This window comes from Falco peregrinus, chromosome 14, assembly GCF_023634155.1.
Source record: "Falco peregrinus isolate bFalPer1 chromosome 14, bFalPer1.pri, whole genome shotgun sequence".
Lineage (NCBI taxonomy): Eukaryota > Metazoa > Chordata > Aves > Falconiformes > Falconidae > Falco > Falco peregrinus.
Window position 1 is genome coordinate 23305556 of NC_073734.1, and position 22104 is coordinate 23327659.

The window sequence follows — 22104 nt, forward strand, 5'->3', positions numbered from 1 at the left end:
CACACCGCAAGAATTACATTCCCCATTCAGCTGGCTGCACGCTCACCAGCTGCTCTGTGACGAACAGTGGGCTGCTGGCTTCCATGCAGCAGCAGCAAGTAAGAGCCAGTTACGGGACACACTTACTCGTGGCAGTGCCCAGAAGCTACCCAAGGCTTCGCTCACAGAGGTGGCCCGTCTCCTCCCTGCCGGCGTTGCCCACCCCAACCCATGCGGTGGTGAATGTGATGAATGGCGCGGGAGCCAGGAGCACTGGGGCCCAACCTCCATCCTGCACATGGTATTTTTAGCTTCTAGAAGAAATTTGCTTTGGCAAAGGTTCTAAAATATCTTTAGATCTAAGATAGAGCCTTACCGTAATATTTTAATCCAATTCTAAGAGATCCCACAATTAATAAACAGGTTTGAGCCAAGAGCAGAGATATTTTTCAATACCTTCTTTGTCTAATTCCATTAAGTACTGCCAGCTCTTCGTAAGTATGCATCAAGCTTGGGCATGTTGTTTGTTTTTGTTGTTCCTGAAATGCACCCTTGCCCACCTCAGTATCTGTGGTTTTTTCCAACAGCAGCACAGAACCAGCTGGAAGCAAAACCTCCTGCAATCCAGGTGCAGAGAGCCTGTCGGATATGGAACGGACCACTTCCTACCTGTGTGGAGTGTGGAACTGGACGGCTTTCAAAGATCTTCTGGCTTAAAAGCCAGCAAGGAGATGTTATCCCTTTGGTGCTTCTAGTGCCCTGAGTTGCAGTTCACCTAGAAAGCAGCACACCCCTGCAAGGAAACCCGGAATCCTCTGACACAGAGAGTTTAAGTGCTTCACATGCACAGAGACTATGCAGCAAAACCAGGAAAGTGCTTTGTTTGGGGTTGGTTTTATTCGTTGAACAAAACTTAACCGTACGCATCTCCCCAACTAAATCAGAACAAAACCAAAGCAGTCTATGTTTTAACGGAAAAGGACAATGCCTGACCTACAAAATATATTAAAATATTAAGTTACTGTAAGAAAAATAATTGTTGCAATATTACACCTCTGTCTTGCGTAAATAGCACATCTACACTTCAACTTTGATGCTTTCTTCACGAACCTTTGGCCTGCGTAGTAACATTTCTCACCTGAAGGCTTAACTAAAATGCTACCTTTGCAATCACTTCGCCCTACAGTGGAGCGGGGGACTGAACGAACCGCTCGTCATTACTGGTCTGTTATCTGCCCGCTGCATGGAAACACTGCCTCTGCGCAGCTGCTGCTCCTCCAGCCATTTTAAGAAGAGGCTGTTCCCACACGCATTATTTTGAACAGCATGTTAAGGTTGTTGCTTCTTATTGCATCCCGGCAAGCGCTGATCACTTGTGTTTTAGGTTTGCCGACTGTAAAGACAAAAAAAGGAAAGAAAAGAACACACACTTCAGTTACTAAGAAAGTGGTAAAAATACTTATTGACCTAGTCACAGAATTTAGGGGGTTCTTTCAAATATTTTTTAAACACACAGTGAAATGCCACCTTTTCTCCTAATATGTAAATAAAATCCTTTCTTTAAAGAATCATCATCTGTAGCTCTATTACAGGAGAGCTTAAATGACTTATTGAAAGGGGAATGCTATACAGACAAAAACACACCTCCTGCCCAAAGACTCACAGAACTAATAATATAAACAGCCCTGCTTAAGTTGCTGGGGTTTTTTAGAAGTAGAATTATAAATTAAGAACTGAAACACTACTTTAAAAATGGTTTTTAAATGGTGTTCAACAAAACTAGCCATTTCTATACCATTCAGAAAGCTGGAAACTGCTTTGACCTATTCTCTAAAACTGTGATCTCAGATGATGCTGAATACTCACAGGTGACTGTCACAGGCAATTGGCTATGACTGTGAAGTTAAAGGTTACTTCTACTTACTAATTTAGTTTCAGGCCAAAAAGCCTGAAGTCACTTAACTAACCCAGGTGCCTCCAAGACACACCTTATCTGCCTCACTGGGGTCCCAGCCTCCCCGTCCCCTCCAAATGCACAATACTTACCACGTAACCGCCCGGCCCTCTGGATTGCCTGATTCACAGCTTTCAGATTATTCAACAGCTCCGTGTGATTGTGGCAGCGAATTTTGTATTGATTTATTAAATCTCTGTTCAGATCATACAGCTCAACGTACCGTGTCTTCATGCTTTTCCTGGGGGAACAATCAATCCAGTTATTTGCATCTCTGGAGACAAGAAAGTAATTCCTAGTTTGTCAATATAAAAGTGATACATGGTTGTGATGGCCACCAGGGTTAATCATGTATCTGCTAGCTACAAGACAACAGACTTGTCTAGACATGTTGGTTATACTCATTTTGGGGTGGGTAAGAAGGTCTATTTTTGCAGTTATTTTATCCAGCAACCCAGAGGAGGTGCCACTTTCCCCAGTGAAAGTAACACTGCTCTGCAGCAATTTGGACCTCTTTACTGCTGCTCTTTCCAGTAAAGACAGGGCATTAACAGAACACAGCCCATTAAGAGTGAAGACTACACCTAAAATTTCTTTCTTGGGGTTCTCAAAAGTTCACACACCACGAACAGCTTTTACTGCCTTCTTCCTTTAATGTATCTTTGCTAATATATCTTGCCATCTCGAGGTTGACTCACACTACCAGCTCTATGTCAAATACCTAACCTTGCCCTTTTGCCTTTCCCAGACGGGTTTTCCACCTAAAGAGCAAGGCAAGGCTCAAGGAGAGCTCATGATGGACCCAGCAAAGCTACCAATTCTACATCCAGAGCTGTTACTAGGCAACCCCTATAGCACACATGGGGGTTTTGTGCTCTTTTCTGCCTGAAAAGCAAAGACTGGCCATTCTAAAACCAGCACAGTCAAGCTAAGCAGCCACCACTCACATGTCTCCCAGGAGTCGTGCATCTTCCGCCTGAACCAGCATGCTGCGGATGAGGCTGGAGTGTTCAGCCATGTCGGCAGTGAGCCTCTGATTCACTGCATGGTATTCATCCACCTGTCCAAGGCAGACAGTCAGGAGAAAGGGCCCCCAGCACTCTGGGCATACAGGTAATTGTCCAAGGTAAACCCTGGCCCCGTGTAATAGGAAATAACATCCCAACTTACCCAACCGGCATCCCTGGGCCCATTCCCTTTCCCCTGGCTGCCAGAGTAGTACCCTGCCCCAGGAAGGGGGCGATCAGGCTGAAACACACACCTTAGACCCTGACCCAAACCCACAGCTCTGTCTCCCAGACAAGATATTTACATTATTTTAAACAATCAACTGCTGGGACCAATGGCCTGTTCTACAGAACGAAGAATAAACAGAGAGCCGAGGGTGTCCCATTGTCCTTTGCACAGAAGACAGAGCAAGCCATCACTGGCTGAGTTCCCCAAAGATACAGCAGTTTAGAGATCCTCTAGTTCAAATGCCCCCAGTGACTGCCTAGCTGCCAATTCAGAAACACCCCATACCTCCTCACCTTGACCAGTACTTTCCGCAGCTCCTCAAAGTACACAGGGAAATCTGCTTCCACCTGCAAATCTTCGATAGCCAGAAAGGAGGCCATTGACTGGATAATGTCACCAGCTAGATCAATATCATCCGTGTTGATGGAGATCTGTCAGAAAGGAAAGCAAGCAGTTCATCGCTCTTCCATGCCAAAACGTCTCCCACAACTGCCCAGCAGGACTGACTCTCAAACAGTTACCCAGGCTCAAAGCAGTTCACTATCAAGAGGCAAAAATTGATGCATGAGCAAGCTCTATGGCTTTTAGTAGATAAGGAGACACTGATTTCCAAGGAGCTTTTATTCAGGCCTTGGGAAGAGGCATCTGTGCACACAGGACCAGCACAAAAGTTACAGGCAGCCTTTGTGCCTCAAATCGTAGCTCCCCGAAACCGCCCTGTGTGGGAACAAACACCTTCCTACAGATCTGTAGGCTAAGCAGTTTCCTTCAGTAACAGGCCTGGAATTTTACCTACTAACAGTAAACAGACCCAAAAGTTTCCAAAAACATAAGTATTTTCTCTGCCTGTTCAGTCACCATTTTTACTGCCTCAGATTGGCACAACCCCTAAGTTTTACCGGAGTATAATAAAACGGGTGTTCCCCTTGTCCATGAAGATACTCACATCTCCACCAGCCTTGATTTTGATGCAGAGTTGACCTGCATTACGAAGGGAAGTGAAGCAAACCTGAAAGGGAGCGCTCTGAAACTCAGCATCCTCTGGCAGCAAGAAACTCTGATTCAGCCACATAACAATCTTGCAAAAATAAAATGAAGAGCATCAGCCATCAACTGTGTGGAAAGCCTGGAGAAGCACGCAACATCCCTGCATGTGATATGCACCAAGGCACTCTGTTCAGGGTACCTTGGAAATCTCATTTACCAAGTTTCATCCCCTAAATCCATCTCTCAAACTTGTTAGAGTAAGGACAGTTGAATCCTTGCTCCAAAGCTCAATATTCTTAAGAAAACAAAATCCAACAACCAGAGACACAGCTCAAAGCGACAAGCTAAGCCCAGGCCTTGAGACCAGAGAAACCTGGGAACAAGGCTTGGTTGTACTGCAAGAAGTTAAAGTTTTGGTTCATCTTGTGTTTTGCCTTGGCATTTAATGCAGTAAAGGCCATGTAAATATGGCAGAGCCCTACAGTTACGAGGGAAATGACCAGCTCCAATTACTGCAATCCCACTATTCAGATCTTTTAGAACAAAAGCTACCGCACTGCTGCTCATCTGTTGTGAAACTGAGCCATTATCTGGGCACTGCACTGCCTCATTCCTGTTCTCTGCTCGTTTACAATATTCGTCCCTCACTACAGGGCTCCTGCCACATTCCATCAACTATCCCTCAGCAAGGAACGCAGTATCTGAAACGCCTCATCATCTCAGGCCATTAGTTCCTGCCACAACTGAGGCATCTTTGAAAGAAGGAAAAAAAGCAGAGTCAAGTTGAAATACACTGACTCCAAAGGCCAGCAGTGCAGTTCACTGCAAATTCTCCCTTTGCTGTTGAATATCTCAAGCTAATTTCAAACCCTCCACCTACGCAGGACTGGAAAATAGGAAGCAGAGCAGAAACTAACCCTTTGCGGCCTCTCATTCGTTGTACAGTTAACAAAGCTCAGGGGCTCCGGGGCCGAGTCCGGGCTGCTCAGGGCATACATTGAAAAGCGGGGAAGCTGTCTTGTCAACTCAAATACATGGAACTGCGTGCTGGAAGCATTCCAAAGGAAAAATAGAGACAGTTACTAACATATCAGGGATTCACCTACTGCAACGGTTCCTGGTTCTTTTTTAGCTGGCTATTGACATCAGCAGCTTCCAGCTACATAATCAGCTGCTTACTGTTTCCCAGGAAAAAATACTGGAACTTGGAAATTCCAGGCTTATCACATCATGAGGTTGAATGATTCCTCCTCATGGCTTACATTTTCCATAATCCTTACAATGAAATATATTCTCTAAGCTAACACATTTACAATTTTATTATGTGACTGGATATTTTCTTTACAGGTTCAATGAATTCTTATTAAAAGCAATAACAAAGAGAAATTGAGAAAATAAGAAGGGAATTCAGTCCCATACTTTCTTTCTGCAGTTGCTGGCTAGCTGTCAAAATAGGCCTCCCTGTTCAGGGAAAGGATGCTGCTTCCTGGGGCACCGCCAGTTCTGACAGATGTGAGCAGGGAGAAAGTTGTTCTTAAGTGTACGTGAAAAGACATTTTATTTCTGTGGGAAACTAGAAAAGTGTGTCTTGAAATCAAGCATACGCTACTTTCTATTTGCCCTGAAGACAAATAGGTTCAGGGTTACTTTGTAGCTTGAAAGACTACAGGCTTGCTCAAGTACTTCAGCCAGAGCAGCCACCACTCCGGACCTGGAGAGGCAGCCACTTAGAGCAGACAGCCTGGATACAGCCTCTGCCTCTCTTGATTCCCTTCGGAGACCCACAATAAGGCATTCCCCGGACAAGAAATGCTCACTGCTCCCCTAAAGGCAGAGCTAGAGCACAATAAGTCCCAGTGACTCCAGCGCATTCAGACTTTGTCTGGAGAAGAGCTCAGCATCACAGGTGCAACAGTGTTCTTAAGAAAGCATTCCAGCTACCCTTCCAGTAACACAGAGAAGCAGGGCACCAGGGAAGTAACAGTGCACTTCCCATGGGACAAGTACGAAGCCACATCATGGCTGTTTACTGGTCACACAGTTAGTTCTGGAGACCAGCAGAGATCACAAGACAAAACTCACCTGTTCCTGTAACCCACAAAGGCTTTGATGTGCAAATCCACAGGGACATCTTTGGGTGGAGTTAGGGGAACTCGAACACAGCCCGAGAGGCTCTGGAAACTGGGGTGTACCACGTGGCTCTCTCCTTCAAATATGCCCTCAGCAAAGATCAGCACCGCACGGATGATTGTGTCTTAGCAACAGGAAGAAAAAGCAGTTCCTAAATTAACAGCTGTCCTCTGGCAACAAACCACCACTGTTTTCAGAATTGAGCACAGTCAACCCTTTACACCCCTCCTCCGAATTGTTAAAATACCCCAGATGACCAGCAGTACCACATCTGGACCCGACTGCATCCTCAGCACGCCCAGTGCTGGGTGAATTTACTATCTTGGGGTAGTTCCACTTTTGCATACAAAGCCAGCTGCATTCGTACAACAGCCTCACTAACACAGCTGTAGGTTAGAGTCAACATAAGGGGCACTGCAGGGCCACCAAGTCTCATTTCATACAGTTAAATGTTCATTGCCTTAGAAAATAACACATAACAAGACACACATTGCATCAAACTCCTCCCCCCTGAGACCCATCAAAGGAATACAGCTTGATTCAAAACTCTGTGCAAGGAAAGCAACCACAAAGGGGACATTACAGACGATAAAGGGGAGACAGGCAAATCATCAGCTAAATATAACTAAATGTTTGCATGAATTTACATGAAATGAATGTCAATGGTTGCAGGCTACCACTCACCATTTGTGGTGGAAATGCACAGCTCCACATGGGCAGACTGGCTGTCAGAGCCTAGATTAACTGAGAGGGCTGTCTGGAGTTGGGTGTTGGCTGGAATCACACCTCTCTGCCCATCAGCTTCCTTCAACTGAGCGTTCAGTTCAGCCTGTTGCAAAACACATACCCTTTAGTATTAGAACCTCAAGATTTTCATTCAAGCAACTTAGAAAACATATGTGTAAGTCAGTTCTCTTTTCTTGCAGGAGCTTACAGCACTTCCCAGACACTTCACATAGCTATGAACAGTGGTTGGATAAGGCATGGAGCTGTGGATACTTGTGCTACTATTTGTTCAAGTGTTTTATTTTCAATGGAGCTCAGCTCTGTACTCAAATCTTTAGTCAGAAAAGCACTTAACATATATTCAATTTTAAGCACAAGCTTATATAATCTCATGCTTCTGCTATGGTCGTAATTTACTGTTCAAATATGAATTTGTGCTTTCCTCAGACTATTTTTTGAAGCTCTTTATTTCTGCACGTTCACCATCAAGCCAGAAGTGCGCTTCCTACACCCTGGCAGTGCTCCCAGCTCTCACCCCATTACCTGATGTTCTGGTACAAGCCCTTCTGACCCCCAAGTTGGCTTATGCATTGAAAATTACAATTTGCAGCCATAAGCCAAAGCAGAGGGCTGAAGAGAATCCAGCTCCAAACACAACGGCTCTGGAAAGGCAAAGGAGCAAGGAAAGTGTCACATATTACAATACAAAAAGCAAGTTCTGAACCTGCACAAGGAGCAAGCCAGATGCAGAAGCAGGAACCCCAGTAAACAACCTCACCACATCCTAACAGGTTACAGTTCTGACTTGTCTGGACTGCCCCGCAACCTCGTCCCAGATTACTCCGGATTTATAGCAATAGGAAAGTGTGTTTGGGCCCTACACATTATTTAAGTAGTACCTTTGCATTTTCCTCATAATTTCTTAATTCCAGCAGCAGATTTTGTTTCTTTTGACTAAGTTCTCGGATCACATCCTGCTCAGCACTTGTATCCATTAGATTTCCTTTCATCTCCTCACCTCCTGGCAGATAGCCTCGGACTGTACAGGAAAAAAAAATTAAAAGCAACAGGCAATTTCAAAGCCTTTCACAGCCTCTCTGAAATCTAGTTTTCGTAATAAGACCCGCCCTGTACCACCTCCTCAGCAGCAAACACTAGTTCTGGTCTTCAGCTGGTACCATTCAGCTGAAAAACTGAGTATTGATTTATACCCACAGAGGCTCTGACTTTCCTGATGATCAGGACAAGAGAACCGCATAATTAAAAAAAGTTGAATTTCCAACCTGTCTTTAAGCTGTCTTCACCTGGCCAGACAAGTGGAGCACCCAGGCCTTTTGTGAGAGGATTCCCACTTAAGTCATTCTTTCAGGTGCTTAGGCAAGTTTGCAATTATGCAAAATTAATAAAATGTGTACCTGGACTTCTACAGCTGGTCAGAGGAATTGCTGCTGTCTGGAAGTGACTGTAAGTCACTGTCAATCAACCAGTAAAAAAGATTTACCCACATCAGTTTTTCCCCAAATCAAGAGACACATCACTTCAAGAGGGGGTAAGACCTGTGTCCCAGCAGCCCAGCAGAGCACGGTTATGCAAATACCTCCACCTGCCTGTGGAGACAGAAGAGCCGAACAGATGAGACCAACACACTTGCTATAAACTTCCATTTTGCTCTAGGGCTCTGTGCTCTGATTGCAGCTGACAGTGAAAGCCAGGGACAAAAATCTTACACCTACAAAGCACATGCTGCCTGACTGCGTATCACTGCTGCCCTGTAGACAGTTGCAGGGAACTTGAAAAGCAGTCAGCATGCACACCGTCCTCCCAACAAAAGGACCCATTTTGTTATTTCTGAGTGAATTATTCACTTTAAAGGAGAACAAGGCAGAAAATACACTGAAACACAGAACACCACCTCACTTGAAAGGATGCTGGCCCCAAACAGAACTCTATTGACAAGGGCTCCGAGAATGCATTGTCCGTATGTCCTGCTCTCGGCTGGGATGGAGTTAATTTTCTTCTTAGTAGCAGGTGCAGTGCTGTGTTTTGGATTTGGTGTGAAAACAATGTTGATAGCACACTGATGTTTTTACTTGTTGTTTGGTAATGTTATGTACTAAGTCAGGGCCTTTTCAGTTTCTCAGGCCCTGTCAGCCTAAGAAAGCTGGAGGGGCACAAGAAACTGGGAGAGGGGACAGCCAGGAGAGCTGACCCGAACTGGCCAAAGGGCTGTTCCACACCATGGGACATCACACTCTGTATATAAACTGGGGGGGGGGGGGGGGGCCGGGGCCTGCTGATTGCTGGTTGGGGGCTGGCTGGGCATTGGTCAGCAGGTGGTAAGCAACTGTACTGTGCATCACTTGTTTTTTCCCTTCCCTTTGGATTTTATTTCTCTCCTTTTCATTATCATCATCATCTTATTCTATTTCAATTATTAAATTGTTCTCAACGCTTTTACCATCCTGCTGAAGTGGGAGAGGAGCAAGCAAGCAGCTGCATGGTACTGAGTTGCCACTGGGGTTAAACCACACCACCATATAACCCCAACAATAGGGCTATGACTATTCAGTAACAGCTAAAGGCTCCAGCCTAAAGGGATTCCCATCCTGCCGAGGTTTGTTTATGATGGACCCATCAGAAAAGGATGATCATGTTCAGTGATGTTAGCCTACGCAGCTCTGCTAGGACAAGGTATCTTCAGAACTGTGTACAATATTCCCCTTCTGTAAGTATGGGGAAAAGGTTTATATGCTAAAGCCCAAGCGCAGCAAATCCATGCAGCCTGTGATTAAGACAGACAGCAAAACACTGTGCCATTTAACAAGGACAGGCTTTTGTTCCAAATGGATTGTGCCAGACCTGCTTGTCTCAGGCCACTGACGCCAAACAGTCGGATAATCACACCAGTGTCTTTCCTGGAGCCATCCCTGTAAATTCATGCTGAGCCTATTTAAATAACCTGTGATGGCATTTGCTCCCACTCACAGTAACCAGGGCTGACTTGAATGTATGGTGGGACAAATCCACCAGTTTTCCAGTCTCAGGATAGCACCTTCAAGTAAACAAAAAGCTGTTAACATCTAACATTTCTAATACAAAAACTATCCATCTTCAGAAAACCCAGACATGGACCCCCTTAGCTCTCTGAACACCTTTACCCACTGTAAAGTGACCAAAGAACTACCACATATAGGAAAAAAGGATTTCCTATACTTTCATCTATAATAATGTTGTCTGAATATACTGGATATAGTTCTCTTTGCATTGTTAGGATGGGACTTCTTCCATTACAAAAATGAATTTTGACAGCTTCTTGGATCATAATAAAACACACACTGATTATCAGAGAGAAGGCAATATTCAAAATCCTGTTTGCAGATAGCGTAACTCAAAATTCCCTTAACTTCGCGTAAAGCGAAGGGAATTTGTCACGCGAAAATTACTATGGAACCAAAAAAATGTTTAGCTGATCTGAGATGATGTGATGTGCCTCATGTTACTATGTATTAAATGAATATCCTGAACAATGCTCTTACCTTCACCATCAACTGAACAACAGATTAACTGGGTGCTCCCATCCATTCTGTAATCCCCCTCCACCACTCCTGCAATTGAGGAAGCAAAGTTGTCCTTAAAGATGACTTCCCCAGTTCGGTCACTGCGTGCATCAACCTGGAACAACACAGAGTTCCAAGGCACAGCATGAACAGGAAAGCTAACTCCAAAATACATGCCATTCCCTAGTCTGAGCTGTTAACCAAAAGCCAGCTCCGCTCACAGAATTGCAGGTGAACTTGCAGCTCTGCTGATCAGCACACCACACATGAAAAAAATACCATCGAGAAACGACCTCTAGACAGCCTCAGCTAGAAGGACCTGCTCTTCAGAGGTGCTTCCCTAAGTTACAAACAAGAGGGAGGAAAGAAAGGGACTACTGCAAGTCTGCACTGGGAACGTTATGCACATGAGTACAGCAATGAAGGGACTGAAAACCAGAAATAAACTTAATGCGGTATTTACAGCCTCTCCTCTTAGCTCCAGCCCTTGTGCGGTGAATTATTTCTATACACAAATGCCACAACTTTTAATTATCTTTCATTGGAAAAGAGTGGCGAGGGGGACTCAGTTCTGTGCAGTGTGGCTTTTCCAAAGCACAGGACCCAGCACCACACTTTCTAGGAGCTAGGGACTGTTTCAGACCAACAAGCAGGGTAAAAATTGCCAGCGGAAAAGTACGGGGGGGCAGGGAGAAGGTAATGCAAGGAGAGATTCTCTTGTTAACAGTGTTATACACCTAATCCAACATAAGTTACAACATACCTAGGCCCTAGACTGCCAAGCTGATATGAAGTTAATTAAATTCCCTCAGGCTAATGACAGTGATGAAAGGTGTGAAGAAGAAAGTATAGCTTTAAAAAAAAACAAACTGGCAAGCTGTGTCCAGGAGAGATTTGGCAGCTAGAACAGTCATTTCTGGCAAAGGGGAATATCAAGCAACAGGCTTAAGAGTCTACGACTGAGCTGTATAGAATGTCTTTACATAAAATTAAGTAACGCGCGATTAATCCTGCCATAGTCAGGACTGACGCTGCTCTCCTGTTACATAACTGCTTTGCCTTCCCTGTAGCCTGAGAACATTCAGGAAACATTGCAGAGGATTATTAGCACATCCTCAAGACACAGCTGAAAAGAGACACTCGAGCCCTACGATGTGGCATATGGCCTCTGCTACCACAGAAACAAGTTACTACACCTTAGCAATTGACTGAGCTAAGCAGAGGAAGCAGCTTTTCTCTGATCTTGCACTTGGCACGGCATTCACCAGCCAAACTAGGTTGACTGCAATAGTTCTTCAGCGTTCAGTCTTCATCAGTCTTTTTAACTTTTTGGTTGTTCTCCTTCAGACTGTTTAGCAGCCTTGTACAAACACAGCTTCCAGATTTACAGCTCCTCATTCCCCACCCCCGCCCTGAGTAAACTCACCTTCCCATTGGACCAGCCAGTGATCAGCTCACACACACCGTCGGAGTTCAGGTCAAATGCATGTATGCTCATGGCGTGGTTTTTAGACTGAGGACAGAAAAAAAAAAGAACAAATTAAGTCTGGGTATGTTTGTTCAACGGCACATGCCTGACACATGCAAGACATGGGAATAAGAGGCTAGGAAGCTGGAGCATCACTATCTCTAAGGTCACAGACACATCTGAAATCTTAGTCCTTGCATTACTAGTCTAGTCCACTGCTCTCAAAGAACCTGATCTTTCCCTTAAATACATTTTCATCCAAGCAGATGATGAGAACTCACAAAAACAAAGAGTAAAAAGCCAAATTCTCGGGGGAGGGGCAGGGGGAATAATCAGGGCTTCAACATCATCATAAACTGACACCACTGAGAAAACCCATTAACCTCTTCGTGTCACCTCCCAAGGAATCCTTTCTCTTAATACCATTAAACAGACCGTTCTAATCTGTGTTACATTAAGAATATTAAAATGAGCATCAGGAAAGGATCTTGCCAATATGATGTGCTACAGCAGCAAATTGCTCTTGATGTGAAAAATTAGCTTCAAACACAGACAATGCAAAATTAACTCAGTCTCTGAAAAACAGTTTATTGATTCAGCAACAATACAGCCAGGAGAGTTTTCCAACAGTGAACTCAAATTTCTCTGTTGCTTGAACACAAGTGCGCGAAGCTGAAGCTTGAAGTTTGTAAGAACAAAATTACAGTAAGTTCTACACTCAACCAAAAATTTCAAATTCATCTAAAGAGGCAGGATTACATCAGAACGACCTGAGATTTGGTACCCCATCTCCTGGCAGCCTTCAAGCTTTCCATGATGATATTCCAACACTGGACTAACCTTAATCCTCCAGTAGCGGGCTGTCTTGTCATAAACTCCGACTGTCCCATTGGAAAGAGCATAGCCGAACCGACTGCCATACATGGGGCTAAGCGCAGTAACAGTCTTGTGAAGCGGAAGGAGGGAGAGAGAGAGGATACAGGAGTGAAAACTTGAGCATCTTCAAGTAAGAGAACAGACTATACAACCTCTCTATCATATGAACTGCACAATACTTAAATGCTAAGTAAGCTTATTGTAGGAAGCATTGAGTATTGAAGTAACTATTCTTAAAAATCAGTCTGAAATCACCAAAAGCCTTGTAGGATTCCCTCACACAAGCTGTGTTGCCAGCGTCAAGATACACTTCAGCAAGGATTGCAGAACTGCCCTCAAACTGTGGACTTTGACCAAATATTTCCTACCACAAGCAGCAACACAACTGCTCAGAGGATTCTTGTGGTCATCAGTGCTAACATATTATCACTGAAAACCTACTCCAAACACACAACATTCCTGAAGCTTCAGGAGCTGAGGATGCCAAAGAGTTCAACTTCACATGGGTTGGGAAAGCCCTAGAAATATCATTGGTGGAAAATCTTTGTCCAAGATTAGTGAGATAAAAATTAACAGCTCCCGCAGTTTGACTTCTTTGGAACACAATTAGAACACCAGCCTAGGTATTACCTGAATAAGTAACGGCTCCAGGGAAATACCCAAGAGTCCTAACTCAGTCATAGCTGTTTCTCACTCCTCGTAAGACCCGTGACCTTACGATTCTTCGCTGAGCTAAGGCTCTCAGTGCTTGGAAACGCTGTTTTTATCACGCACTAAGACTAGAGATTTTAACATCAGGACAAAATTTCAATCATCTGTCTGGTCTTTTGTACAATGTACCAGAGGAGACTTCCTTAAATTAAATCTTTCACCAACTTCTTAAACTCAGCTGACTATGCTCAATTTTATTTTTTTTTTTACCATAAAACATTTTCCAAACATTTATCCTTCCCTCTCATGACCTTCTCCAAAGCCTTTCCCAAGTACCAAAATCCTCTAAATTGCATGCACCCAGTAAGGACAGAAGACATCCAGAAACAGTCAGAAACTCACAAAAGTACAAATACTCCCTTTATACCAAATTGTTTAAAAACTGAAGAACCACAACAGTCTATGGCTTCAGTTTCACCAGACTAAGTGATCAAACACAGCAAACGCAAACTATTCAAGCCTTCCGAAACAAGCACAATGTATAAAGCCTTTGTTCCCCGAACTGACCTTCCTAAAACAAAAGGTTTAGGTGCAGCTGTTGGCTTTTAAATTAGAACAGTAGGATTCCATCAAGCCTCCTAAGCCTCTGCAGGTGTGAAATTAAAACAATTCTACTGTGGATCTGAAAATAAATCACACATGATAGTGATGGATCTTTAGCTTCCCTTTAACTAGAAATCACAGCGTAACTCCAGACTGGCTACTGTACAGACAACAAAATGTACTATAGGCCCAGTTCTAATTCTAGCTACAGCAACAGCCTCCTTTCCTAGGACACTGCCTGGATTAGTCTTTTATAGCTCTCCATAAGTGGATTAAAAGCTAATTAAGCCTTTTAGCCCCAACTTGGGCAGCAGGGAGACCTCAGATCTTCAAGGACAAGGGTTTGTAACATGTCCTTACTCTAACCTGGGCCCAGAAGCATCATGAGAAGACTAAAAATAAACTCCTAAATGCAATGCTAACAGTATTTTACCCCCTTCCGAGCAACCAAAATTTAACAGTGGCATTTCTCTCATTTCTCAAGCTGAAGAGCAACACCCACACTTTTCATTTATTCTTCTGTAAACCTATCTGCCCCACACCTTACTTTAGGCACTGTAGCCCTGTTTATACAGCCAACATGCATAACTCTGGCTTTGCAATTCCAGTTGCAAACTAAGCCTCCAGTTTTGCCCAGGCAACACTCACCTGCCCTGCTGTGCACTGTCTGAATACATGAGGCAAGTTACTTTGTCAGATTGTGTCAATGTATTTGAGGAAAACTGTCAAAGCCATTCTTTCACTCAGAAGGCAGGAAGAGCTTCAGTCACAATCCAGTAACCTTAATTACCTTTGGACAGGGCCCTGACTTTCAGTCAAGCAATAGTTACTTTTCTGAACCTCGTGAAAGGTTTGTAAATAAACAAAGCAAAAAACCCTGTGCATAATGAAAGACATTATTAAACTTTTGCAGTTCTAGCAGATACTGTGCCAAGTAGTTAAGTAATATTTAATTACACAACAAATTTGAACCAGAGAAGCTTGACAATACACAAGAATTTCAGCTCCATCAGCAATTATAATAAACATTAGGTAGAAGTAATTTACCTCTGTCTCTGACATTTCTGCCACAATCTCATCCTCTTTAAACACCCGGATGTCAAAATCTTCAGAGCCAACAAGAAGCTAGGAAAAAGAAAAAAAAAAAAAAGAAAAAAAGTCTACCTCAAAAATAGTTATTCAAGCCACGGAAATAAAAAGGACATACTCTAGGACCTACAGGGCAAATAAAAATTCCAAGTCCAGCAATGATGAGGTTTTAACAGCTCTATGAAAAGTTGCCAGTGGAATAAAAGGCACCATCTATCAAGACAAGATTTCAGAAGTCTCCCATTGAACAAGTATTAGTTATACATTTTTTTGTCAAGCTAGACTCTACAAAAGCACAGTGAAATATCTGGGGTAGGAATAAAAAAAAAGATACTTGGAATATCAGGGATATGCTCTTTTCTTACTGTAAAAGATTTAGTGTTATAACTCATAACTGCAATTATATACATCAAAAATACTGTGCTGCCTGTGTTGGAGCAGAAGACTGGGAGCCCAGTTCCAACTTGTATTACATGGGTTCAGAGAACGAGCAACTCCCAGTTACTGGCCTGTGAGCAAACAACTGGGAAAAAAAAAAAAAATCATTGCTCAGCACTGAACATCCCTCATTTAAAAAAAAAAATCAAAACCAATGAATCCAAGTATCAAACCATCACTGCTCCTCCAGCCTAAATGGTTGCTGCCATTGCTGCAAAGCATGGGTAAAATGAGCTTTAACTGATGTAAATGATCATACAAATAGGAAATCAGCACCGACTCAGGTCTTCTGCATTCTCATTCCTTTATCATTCTTTTCCTGTTTCCTAGTTGAGCCAGTGTAAGGCATTAACTGAAAAGAAGCTCTGTGGAAAAAGCATTTTCTAAAGATGGTGACAGTTCACAGTTTCTACTTCGCAAACTGAGAAACCAAGAAATAGATTTGCTTAGTGTCTTGCCCACAAAGTCATCCAGCAAATCAATGACAAACAGAATTAGAAATGAAAGTTTAAAACCCGGTAGTACTTTTCCCCACTGAAACCAATGAACCATCCATCTTTACTTGGCAGAATATAGACACAAATCCATATGGAAGTTGGATTTTTACAAAGATTAAAGGCTTCTTTCCTTCCAAAGTAAAGATGCTTCGAATTTTGACAAAGTAAACTACACCAGGCTAAGCTTAACCGTAGATACTGAAATAATTTACAACAAATAACATATGTAAGAGGTACAGATTACTTGACAAGATGCAACTACCAGCTAAAAGTGAGTAACTAAAAGCACAGAATCCCAAAACAACTACTGATGATGCTGCATTTCCCAAAGATGCCTAGATGTTGGGGTTTTTTTCATTTATTGTGATCCAACTTGTCCACCACAGTGACTTTCATTCCACTGGACCGGAACTTGAAAAAGCAAGGAAAAAGATTCCTCCCCCTCCAAGTCTTTGGTGAGACAGGAGAACATAACCTGTATCAATCCAAAATCCCGAGGAAGACAGTGACCACAACAAATCAGTTTTGTTAGCTACTAAACGACAGAAGTATATTCATGACTTTTTAAAACTGGTCAATTTTAAATATAGACATATTTCTGCTGGGGTGGGAAGAACGGAAATGAAGCTAGCACACCCGCTTATCAGATAAGACACAAAGTGATAAACAACGATTTGCAAAGATGTTTCTGTGCATTTTCTCAGAACCTCAATTTTAAACCAGAAGCAAAAAGCCACAAATAAAAAAAAACCCACCTAGAAAATTAAGATTAAAAAGAACACTAAAAAAAAAAATCTCAGCAAATGCATGCTCGGGTAACTGGCAGGGTAAGTTAGTTGGATAATGCATCCAACTGCTTAGCTCAAAGTGGCATCAGATTACACCAGCTGCTGAGAATGAAACTTGCTCAAGCAGAAAAAATAATAGCAAAACAATAAAAAAACCACTTAGTGCAAAACATTTACAATTAGTGCCATAGATCAGTTTCCTGATTTCTGAATCTTTATACACCCTCTCCACTTTCTATAACCACCTCTCAGCACATTAAAACCACCACACTCTAAAAGAAGCTATAGAGAAATTGACTAGAAAACCTGATTTTTTTTTTCACTTCCTGAAGATCCCAATCAAGCAAAGTATCTCTATCAGTTCAGCATTTATATAACAGAAAAACAAAAAGTGTAGATGTCCTTTACATATCACTATAAACATTATGACACAAGAATTATTTATTTTAAAAAAGAATGGGGGGGGGGGAAGTAAGTATCTATAGCGAAAAACAAGAAAGAATTTGAAAAACGAGGGTTTTTTTTGGTGGGGTTTTTTACAGTAACTTTTTTGCAGTTAGTTTAATAGTGAAATCCTTACAGTTACCAAAACATGGCCTTGGGAGAAGAAACAGACACAGAAATGCATCCGTCAAGCTGGGGCACAACAAGTTCAGTTCAAGGAGAACCAAATGGTTAATGAGACTAAACAAAAAATTACTGGAACTATGTCTGAACTATCCTAATTATCATACTAAAAGATCCACCTTCGAGCAAAGAGGGACCCCTACTAACAAAGCCCCCTCCTCACAGAACGTGCCAGGGAAAACAAAGAACGCTGTACCTTTAAATGGAGATAAGGCTTGTAAGAGCCAAGGAAAATTCAGTGTTACTACACCATAATCGTAAACAATTGTTCAAAGCCTACAAAGAAAGCGTCACTCTGTGTTAAGAGGTGTGCTAGCTTTGTGGATTACCGCCTAGCACCCATCTCTGCCCAGACAGGCAATGAACAAACATCTCAACTCGGTGTGTGGATTGGCTCTTGCACACAGAGTGAAGAACCCAGATTTGGGGGTAACAATTAGACATGCCAAGTGGGGAACCAAACAGAAAAGCTTCAGTAATTATGATTAAAACTGAGAGACAGATGACAAAAGTGGTTTTAGCATAGTGATTTAACATCATATTGACTAGCATCTGACGCACACTAAGGAAGCTGTTACTTTTCTTCAAGATTCATATGTATAAGCATGATCCCTCAATTCATTCCGGATGGAAGAACATTTACAACATAGAATGCCATACAAATACATGACTTCATTTCTTGCAGTCTACATGATCAGAACGGCAGCTGTTTCCTATTGTTTGTCTCATCTCATCAGCAAGATGCTTGTTATAAGTTAGCTTCAATTTTAAATCAGAAGAGAGTATTTTGTTTCCCCGTCACTATGCTTCTGGTCCTCCTGTTTCTTCAAAGACAGATTTCTTGATCTTACCAACTGTAAGTGAAGCTCTTCACAGCACAGCTTTTTAAAAGCTCACTTTTACACGTAAGATGCTTGCAAGTTGTTCCTCTGAAATTTAAGTGTTTATAACCACATTCAAGAAATACCACTGAAATAGATGCCTTGCAACTGATGACCACAGGCATTTCATTGTATTTCTCTTGGAGTAGTTAAGAAAAATGTGAGAAGTTTTCCATTACAGCTAGCAATCTATTCACCAAATCGAGGCAGGAATGCAGTAAAGAGTCCAGATACACCTCATTTTACAGACTCCAAGTAGTGCCAGAGACCAGTGCTGCTCCCTGTACATGGGGCTGAGCATTTGTGCAAGTCTTTGCCAGACTGGAGTCTGAAAAAGGCACAACTTCCATGCAGGAATCACTTTAACCAGTAACATCAGTCAGTCATGTTTGCTAACCCATGGTTTTCATTATCATTTCACTACAAGACCATGAAAACAGTCGGATTCACATGTAAACATTTACAAACCTCAGTTTTGCCATCACCATCAAAGTCACACAGTGCCAATGACCGAACGTTGTCTCCAGTAACCTAAAATGAGAAAGACAATCCTCAATACTGATGACAGCTGTCAGAAGCTAAACTATTTTTATGATCTCAACTACAACAGAACAACTAATATAATTAACATTCAAGCAACACCTGAGTGAACTGAATACACGACCAAAACACAGTTCAAGGTCTGACATAAATTAAGAAAGATAATTACTGAATTAGTACTTATAACGTTAAAAAAAGCAAGAGGAATGAGCACCATTGAAAGACTCTTGTAGTAACATCAAAAGCATAGCCTTACTGTCCAAAAAAGGTCATTTCCTTCATAATCAAAGCCCTGCAGGGCACAGTTTCCACCAGTAATAGCAAGTGGAGCTGAAATATCTCCCAGCTTTCCAAGAACTATTGCATTGGCTCCATCCGAAACCTACAGAAAAACAAAAAGAAACAGCAGACAATAAGACATCAGAGTACACAAGTCAAAAAAAGAGCTTCCAACATTCTCACTATCCATTTAGCTGAGCTCTGAATGCCTATTAAATTTAAATTTTGCCTTGCTAGGTGATGTTGACATATTGTGCAAATCTACTCTCACATGTGCATACACAAGACATACATTGCATTTGTTGGGGTTTTTTTAATATTCCAGATATTCTAAAGGCAAAATGTTTTGAATACACTAATGCAAAGAACAGAAGCATAATTAATTGACAAAGTAATGTAAAAACTGCAATCTTTAAAATGAAAAAAAAAGAAAAAACCTAATATATTAAAAAAAGCAGAGAGTTAAATTTACTTGCCTCTTTGTAAAACAAATCTGAGTTGTTATACACATCGTAAGCCAATAAATTAGTCTGTGTTCCAACCAGAAGACAATCATAACCAAGCTGAGGGTTCAGCACTCCTGAAGCTAGACAAGTGATCCCTTGGTTAATGTTGAGAAGAGAAATGTCTGAATCTTGGTTACTTTGCACCATCCGGTTTGTGCTTGTTGTCTGTCCTCGGGCATGAGGGTTATGAATAAAAACCTGTAAAAACAAAGATATAAATATTATCACAAGGCATATATGTTTGTATACAAACGTTAAAGACTACTGTTTGGATAATAACGGTGATGGGGAAGGAGGGCATTCACTCAACCAAAGTGAGAACAAAAGACTGGAGGTTTTGCTGACAATATTCTGACAGTTATTCTTTAAACTACAGCAAAAAGGGGAAGCGCAGGAAAACCCTGCTCTGGCCAGCTGTTTTGTTTCTGAAAATGGCAACTAACATGTCTTCAGAGTAAGGCCGAAAAAAAACCCCAAACCAGAGGGAACAACAAATTAAACAATTTAATCCAGCTGGTAACAATGGTACCAAAAACCCCCAAATATTTAGGACAATTTACCTGGCACCTATTCCTCACCTCCACTGGCAGGTGAACGCGGTTAATTTTAAAAGGGCCTTGTGATAATTCTCACTTGCCAAAGTTCAGTCACTGTAATTCCCAGGAGCAGAGTCAGAGGATCACAGGATATTACAGATTCATTTAGGTTGTGGAAAAGACCTTTAAGATCATCAAGGCCAACCGCTAACCCTGCGCCGCCAAGCCCACCGCTAAACCATGCCTCTAAGCGCCACATCCGTGCACTCTGCAGAAACACAGAGTACTATGCTTAACAGCCTTTGGGTTACGGCGGTACAGCCTGTCCGGGGAACGAGCCCTTGCTCCGTGCAGTTCCTAAAGGCTCCAAAATAAAAATTAATAATAACAACGCTGAGAAACATCACAGCCCAGCCATGTTTGTATTTACAGCAACCTAAATGGCTCTGTGGGTTTAGGCTTCAACCCATGTTTTATTAGTTCGGGTGTATGTTACCCCCCCGCTGCCTGTATTCCCAGCTCCAGCCGAGCACCCACAAGGATTTCTAAGGATTTCTACTCCTGCAAGGCAATCTCCGCAGCCCCCCCTCACCCTTCCCGTTCCCGCTGCCCCGCCCTGGGGGGGCACAGGGGGGCCGGCAGGCCTCAGGGCTGGGGGGGGGGGGGGGGGGGCACAGGGGGGCCGGCAGGCCTCAGGGCTGGGGGGGGGGGGGGGGGGGGCACAGGGGGGCCGGCAGGCCTCAGCGCTGGGGGGGGGGGGGGGGGCACAGGGGGGCCGGCAGGCCTCAGGGCTGGGGGGGGGGGGGGGGGGGCACAGGGGGCCGGCAGGCCTCAGGGGGCTGGGGGGGGGGGGGGGGGGGGGCACAGGGGGGGCCGGCAGGCCTCAGGGCTGGGGGGGGGGGGGCGGGCACAGGGGGGCCGGCAGGCCGCAGCGCTGAGGGGGGGCACAGGGGGGCCGGCAGGCCGCAGCGCTCGGGGGGAACTGGCAGGCCTCAGCGGCCCCCCGCCCCCGGGCCGTGAGCCCCCTCCGAGCGCGGCCCGGCAGCACCCGGCGGGCCCCGGCCGCTCCGAGGGGCACGGCCGCCCCGCCGGGCCCCGGGCAGGGCCCTCCCCGCTCCGCTCGGCGCGGCCCCGTGAGGCAGGCGGGCACCGCGCCGCCCCGTTACCTTGCCCGCCTGCGTGGCGGGCCGCCAGGCAGGGGTGCGTCCCGTCGAACCGGCCCAGCGCCACCATGCGGGGCAGGATCTTGTGGTTGAGCTTCAGCGTGAAGATGGGCACCAGCATGGCGGCGGCGGCGGCAGGCAGCACGGGCCGGCCCGCACACGGGCTCCGCCGGGGCCGCTCCGCCGCCCGCGCCCGCCGCGGCCTCACGGGAGGGGCGGGGGCCTCGCGGGGCGGGGCGGGGCGGGCACGGGGGGGGCTGCTGGAGGGACTGGGGGGCGGCTGGAGGGACTGGGTGCTACTGGGGGTACTGGGGGGGCGTCTGGGTGGCTGAGGTGTGGGACTGGGAGAGCAGTTGCAAAGGTCAGGGCAGCTGGTGGCTGCTGGAGGGACTGGGCGGCATCTGGAGGGACTGGGTGCTACTGGGGGGCATCTGGGGGGCTGGGCTGTGGGATTGGGGGAGCAGTTGCAAAGGTCAGGGGAGCTGGGGGCTGCTGGAGATACTGGGGGGCTGCTGGAGGGCTACTGGGGTGCTATTGAGGGTACTGGGGAGCGTCTGGGGTTGCTGGAGTGTGGGATTGGGGTTGGAATTGCA

At 44.4% G+C, this 22104-nt stretch overlaps 1 protein-coding gene across 1 annotated transcript; it reads right to left on the reverse strand.

Moving 5' to 3' along the window:
• Positions 1 to 854: 854 nt before the first annotated feature.
• Positions 855 to 21726, reverse strand: BBS2 (Bardet-Biedl syndrome 2). The gene is given in 18 exon segments (XM_055818441.1): positions 855 to 1372; positions 2026 to 2174; positions 2881 to 2993; positions 3463 to 3600; positions 4116 to 4247; positions 5074 to 5203; positions 6239 to 6410; positions 6971 to 7115; positions 7912 to 8051; positions 10549 to 10684; positions 11996 to 12082; positions 12878 to 12982; positions 15215 to 15292; positions 18956 to 19018; positions 19284 to 19409; positions 19783 to 20010; positions 21515 to 21532; positions 21534 to 21726. Coding segments are annotated over 18 exon segments (2166 nt in total). The 5' UTR covers positions 21633 to 21726; the 3' UTR covers positions 855 to 1265.
• Between the last annotated feature and the right edge of the window lie 378 nt (positions 21727 to 22104).